Here is a 6,460-nt window from a genome sequence, read left to right on the forward strand (position 1 = left end):
TTCTTTGTTATTTGTGTTATTCATATAAATAGTCTAGTTTAACATATTATTGTTATAAACTTTTATATTATATCTCGCACAAAACTGAGATATTTATTTTATTTTACTTTTGGCACAAGATGAAGTCACTATGTATACGCAAAGGAGAAAAAGAATAGAAGGAGCAATCGTTATACGTCACTTATCGTTAGTACCTATTTTTTTTGCGCGCACCCCGCAATGTCTCCAACAATCTAACGCCGATTTTTCCTCCACAAAATGCCAACATTTTTCAAATTGTAAAAAAGCTTTTTCCCGAACTAAATTTTTCTTTATCTAGTGAAGAATATATCTTTCATCGAGAGCTGCAAAAGATCGCGAGAGAGATAGTTAATCATCTATTCATTGGAGGAAATCGGCATTCGTATTGTTACTTCAAAACAGTTTCACACAGGATCTACATGGCGTCGGATAGACGCGGATGGATCGTCGCGTTGGAATAAACGGAGAAATAAAGCTTGAGAATACAATGCGTGACGTTGTTACGTCCTCGTAGATTACATACGCGGTGACCCCGAGGCTCATCACCCCCTGCAAGCGCGAAAGATAGAAGAGCGCCGACGAGGAGAGCGGCCGCGCGTCGCAGCTTTTGCGGAATCTTATCAATATTATCAGCGGTCATTGCGCGGTGCGAAAGGAGGAAGGTGCGAGAGAGAAGAAGCCAACGAAAGAGATTAACGGGACGACCGGGGTGATTACGGTGGCTGATTTTAAGTGGGGATACGCAGGCGCCGTACACAATCACGCCTCCCCTCCTCTCATTACGTACCGACGTCGCCGGCGTCGTCGTCGTCGTCGTCGTCGTCGTCGTCGTCGTCGTCGTCGTCGTCGTCGTCGTCGTCGTCGTCGTCGTCGTCGTCGTCGTCGTCGTCGTCGTCGTCGTCGTCGTCGTCGTCGTCGTCGCCACCACCGACGTCGTCGTCATCGAGAGAGAGGAGAGAAAAAGAGAGAGATAGAGTGAGACGTCGACCCGTCTCGCGCCTCCTCTCGCGTTTTCAGTTCTCCAACCGAACACACGACGGCGACTCGCCAAAACCACGCGAGACTCAAGTCGAAGCGACCAAGGTACCGCGTTCGTGGTATCGCGACGCCGTTGTCGGCAACTCAAGCCGAAAACTCACATAAAAAGACGCCTCCGAGATAATACCTCGTGATAGGGGAAGAGAGAGAAGGCTACGAGCACGCGGCGGAGCAACAGTATTCGGCGACTTTCCTCTGGAGTGCGTCGGCCGGAGACAGTGCAGGAGGAGAACCGAGTGTCACCGTCGATCGACCAACCGACTGACCGACCGACTGATCGAGGGTCGGAAAGCCAGCGAGAGGTCAGCGAGAGAGCATCTCGTATCTCTGCGATTCGGTCTACCGACCCGCGGAAGGCGTGGTGGGTCGTTTGCGCGCGTTCATCCGACTGCACCAAGATAGTACAGTTACGGAACCACGTGAAGCATGGGACTGACAGTAAGATGTGAATCCAAATATCAGTAGAGACAGGTGCGTGACTGAGTAAAGTGATAAGATCGGGAAAGAGAGGAACGTCATTTAGTCCACGGATTATTATGCACTTCTTTCAAATTAGCACCCCCGCTACTGAAAATCGGAATAAGATATACATCAAAACTTCTAATTTAATGTTCTATTTCTGATTCTAGTGATATATTATCATGTATTGCCTAAAAACCTTGACCGATTTCTCGATAATCTTCTCCGTAGTAACGATCTGATTATCATGCTCATCTGTCGGTGACTCGAGAAGCGTGGACGGAGGATTTTCCGTGGCTCGACGTGACTGTATGAGCCGAAGGGAGTCTCGAGAGAAATCGCGACAAACGGCGGTGGTTGAGCATGATCGCGGAGGATGAGGAAGAAGTACAAAAATAACTATTCCCGTGGTTGACCAGAGATGCACAGCTGACCAGCCACGTCAGAGAGGAAGAGAGCGAGCGAGCGAGCGAGCGAGCGAGAGAGAGAGAGAGAGAGAGAGAGAGAGAGAGGGAGAGAGTGTGTGAGAGAAAGCGAGAAAGAAAGGGAAAGAAAGAGTGAGATAAGGAAAGAGGGAGCGAGTGCCGGACGTTCGATTAGCGCTGGTGAGCGCCGCGACTCGCGTCGGGACACGACCGGACGAGGAATCGATCCGATCGCGACATTCCGCATAAACTCGACTGCATATACACCACGTGCCTTTACCATCGTTGTATCCGTTGGGTGCGCCTCTCATATTTTGGAGATCGCGACGCCTTCTTCGCACACGGCTATCGATTTGAAATCGAGCGAAATCGAGCCGTCCCCTCATTGAAGATTCCCTTGTTCGAGCACGAGCGATTGAGCGACTAACATCGTGGAGATGTCCGAGCCATGCACCTCTTCGAAATTACTGCATTCCACGACCTCGGTCGCCGCGAAGTCTGACCCCGATCCCACGAGGTCGAACGAAGTTGGCGAATATTACGTAGGAGTGCCTGTGGTCAGAAACGTCAACTCCCGGATGATCGAAGCCTCGAGGCTGTTGACCCGCATCACGACGCCACGTTGTTACTCGATTGTATCAGAGCGCACAATCACAAATTAAAACGTGCGAAATAAATCGGCGCGCGTCCTATCCTTGGTTTCACGGTGACGAACGGCGATCGAAGCGATATGAGACGTTGCCGACGAGAGAGGACGAAGTCGCTTTGAAGACGGACGCTGCTGGCGAGTAACTGACGACATATTGTCATAGTTTCTTCTAAATCGATCGAGATTGCGTGGGAGATTTGCGAGAAACTGCCCGAGAAATCGCCAGCCACCGATCCTGAAAACCATAGGTCTGTAATATCTTCGCTATAAATACGCGTTTTCCTTACACACGCACATCAAAAGTGACAACACGTGCGATACATCGCATGCCGGCTGTTCGACCGACCTTCCCGGCGTCCTTGGTTCGACGGCTAGACAGGAGGAATCGTCGTGACGTCCCGCGCCGATACGTCTTAGACGTATATCTAGATAGACGAAAACTCCAGGTCCAAACATACATCGTCGAATAGCAGATGACATCCAAGTCACTCGCGTGCAACGAACGCGCGGAAACGCAACCGTGCTCTCTGACAGTCCATTCGGAATATTATATATACTGATGCTTTGACCGTAGGTCTCTTTAATTGGAAATCTGAGGCTATATATAAGAAAGAAGAAAAGGAGATCGCGATTTCGCGAAAACGAGCGAGACTAAAAACAACGATTGCATCCTGGTAATTCCTGTAACGCATGAGATATACACGTGAGATAGAAGCACCTGGACGAAGATTCTTTCTCCTCGTTTAGCTCTGCTAAACCCTTTTATATCTATTAAGAAGCGGATGAAGGAAGTAAAACGGATACATCACTGATCCGCGTTGTTCGATCGCAGTAACGAATCTTTCTTCTTCTTCGTAAGAAAAAGTCGCGTTACGTTTCTCTACGTTATTCTGTCTTATACGGCTGATCGCTATGCTCAACTTGTGCTGTGCTTTTTTCTACCGTGCTCGTGCATTCTACGTCGCGAGTGTTTTCCTAGTGCTTTAGTGTTACTTCGCGATATATTAATTGAGAAGGATTGGGCCCGGTGCGCCCCATCACACGCTTCAACGCGGAAGTCTCGGCTGCCCAGGTGTCTGGGAATCTTGTTCCTGAGATGCCTGTTAGACGGGGTCACGTGGCGCCTAGAACTACGATCATCGAAACAATCATCAGGAAGTTTGATACGCACGGTGAGTTAGCCAAGAGGGGAATAATAAAGAGGGATAGAAATATTAAATGATCGTGGAGAAAATAAAAGAAAATCCGACTTTTTTTTTTAATAAAATGCTTAAAAGATTATCTTTAAATAATTAAAATAATTATTGTCTGCTATATCCTGCCATCTTTCTGGTAAAAATTGGATTCCGCGAAAAAACTCTTTTATCTCCACGGAATTCAACTTTTATCATAAAAATGGCAAAAAATAACAAACGACAATTATTTCAACTGAAAATAATCTTTTAATATTTTATTATAAATTTTTGATGAAAAAATCCGAATTATATTTTATTCCCGATTTAATAACAATGCTGAAAACTAATGGACAATGCTCGTTTCTATCAGAAGATTAACTTTAATCTCAACTCACTCTTCTTTTTTTTTCTAATTAAAAAAATTTTAGAACTAGAAAAAGAAATAAACAGTAAGTTGAACGAAGATTAAAATTAATTTACATTGATGGAAATTGACGGGCATTAATCGTCATAATATTTTTTAGGAATAAAATGAGGGTGTAAATAATCATATTGTAATAATTGTTTTACGTAACCAACTAGTTTGCTGGCAAAGAAAATCCATTTCCATTGCGGCACAAGATAATCCGAGAGTTGCGTTTTATGCGACAATATTGACTATATTGCATGGCATATTAATTCGATAAATTATGGCAATAATATTTCTATTTGCGCCGATTAATTTCGCAGTTTTTTACTAACCGTGCTATATGATCATTAATCTGACAAAGCAGCTCAAGTTATTGATGAATATAATAAGATGAATACAATATAGTGTTTCATTTGATTATCACAAATGCTCGTAATACATAATACTTAACGTTTCATTGTTATTTCGAATTGATATTTAAGATCGTACTGTAATATCGTATAAAGTAAGAATTAATATGATAATATATCAATTTTGTATTGAGTAAAAAAAATTGATATATTCTCTAGATGAACGACTGACGCGATCGTTTACATGTATGCGTTCAGTTTGTGCCGTTTCGTTACCACGATCGGTTTACCTTGAAGGTCAAGACTAAAAATATATGCCTGCTCATTTTCTCAGACAGACATGGAAACGTAATCGAAGGGAATATTGAGGCTGCGATATGCAGAACGTGCAGGCATTGAGCCAGAAATTCATTTTCAATATTATGTAAAACATCCCGACTGTGGTAGGTGCAGAGTAAGGAAGAGCTCGGTTAAATAGAGGAAAGGGATGGTTCTGTATCACAATATGGGACAATGCATGTCACTGGCAATATCACTCCAGGAATGTCTCGAGTCCTTGCGAGAGGAGAAGCGCGTCATGGAGGAGACTTGAATTGATTGCGAAAAGGAAGAGAGATAGAGAGAAGAACGGAACACTAACGATTTCTTTTGCATTGTCGCGATTTATTGACAAGAATTCTCTTTAACGGAATTGCCTGTTTAGATAAGAATTTTGTGCATCTTATACAAAATTAATCTTATTTATACACTGATAAAAATGGTTTGGTTGAATTAAATAGTAGAATTCTAGTGGAAAAGGGACGAATCAGAATTTTTTGATTAAATCTACTAAAATTCTAGTTGAAATAACAAGAATTCTGATTGATATAATTATTCTGATAAAAGGAAGAATTCTAATAGATTTTACTAGAAATATTGTATCAATCAGAATTCCGATTATCTCAATTAGAATTCTAATAAATTTAACCAGAAAATTCTGATTCGCCCATTTTCAACCAGAATTTTTTTTCAGTGTAAAGAGGCTCTTTGTAGTTTATATTATAAAGTGAGAAGATATATTTCATGTTTACTATATAATAAAAAAAAGCATAAATGATTATTTTTATTTTTATATAAAAATTACAAAATTGATTCACATTACAGCTACAAAAAGCTTCAAAGTATGTGCTAATACTTACCTACATAGATCAGAATTTTAATTTTGAACATATTAGGTGTGGGAAAAAGTTCGTGGCGTTTTTTTAATGCCATCTAACGGGAAAAACGCCATGAACTTTTTCCCATACTTTGCATCATGAAGGATACATTTTATATTTGCTGATAGCAAAAAGACAAATATGAATGGCTATTTTTATTTATATATAAAAATTAATTAATATTAGAGTTGAGTATATAAGATTTGAAGTATAGTGCACTAATGGTATGTGGATATCAGCATTTTATAATTTATATGAATCGTATCTATTACAATATCTATATTATAGAGCACTATATTATTATATAGTTCAAGATTACTGATTGAATTATTATGAGATAGAGAATTATTTCATATTTATGATACGACATTATCGTGTGACTGACGAAAACGCGATACGTAGCACAATGAAACTCATTGCCATAACGAAATGCTAACATATGCATTCGCACGTAGTTGATATCAAATTTTTTGAATTTGCAAAGAAATCTACGTCTTTCTCAGTTAATGGAATGTTGCAAATATACACCAGGGGAAGCAACTTAAAACTTGTTCTTATGCGTTTTAATTTCCAAGTAATGTTCTTTTTTATTACATTTTTTGTAACATGTCTTGACTACTGAGAGATGCATAAGTTCCAATAGCAAATAAATATTTGCAGATCTCTCTCTCTCTCTCTCTCTCTCTCTTTCTCTCTCTCTCTCTCTCTCTCTCTCTCTCTCTCTCTCTCTCTATCTCT

At 41.2% G+C, this 6,460-nt stretch overlaps 1 protein-coding gene across 7 annotated transcripts in view; it reads left to right on the forward strand.

Moving 5' to 3' along the window:
* Positions 1-2,041: 2,041 nt before the first annotated feature.
* LOC108692208 (potassium voltage-gated channel subfamily H member 6) overlaps positions 2,042-6,460 on the forward strand; it is a 219,153-nt gene continuing 214,734 nt past the window's right edge. For 5 of the 7 annotated variants that reach the window (XM_018200373.1, XM_018200374.1, XM_018200377.1 and 2 more), the window contains exon 1: positions 3,689-3,764. In XM_018200373.1, coding sequence (XP_018055862.1) covers positions 3,689-3,764 — 76 coding nt within the window. Of the gene's footprint in view, positions 3,765-6,460 lie in introns of all 7 variants that reach the window. The other 2 variants (XM_018200375.1, XM_018200379.1) reach the window with 2 other exon arrangements.

The sequence above is a fragment of the Atta colombica genome, unplaced genomic scaffold (assembly GCF_001594045.1).
Source record: "Atta colombica isolate Treedump-2 unplaced genomic scaffold, Acol1.0 scaffold65, whole genome shotgun sequence".
NCBI lineage: Eukaryota > Metazoa > Arthropoda > Insecta > Hymenoptera > Formicidae > Atta > Atta colombica.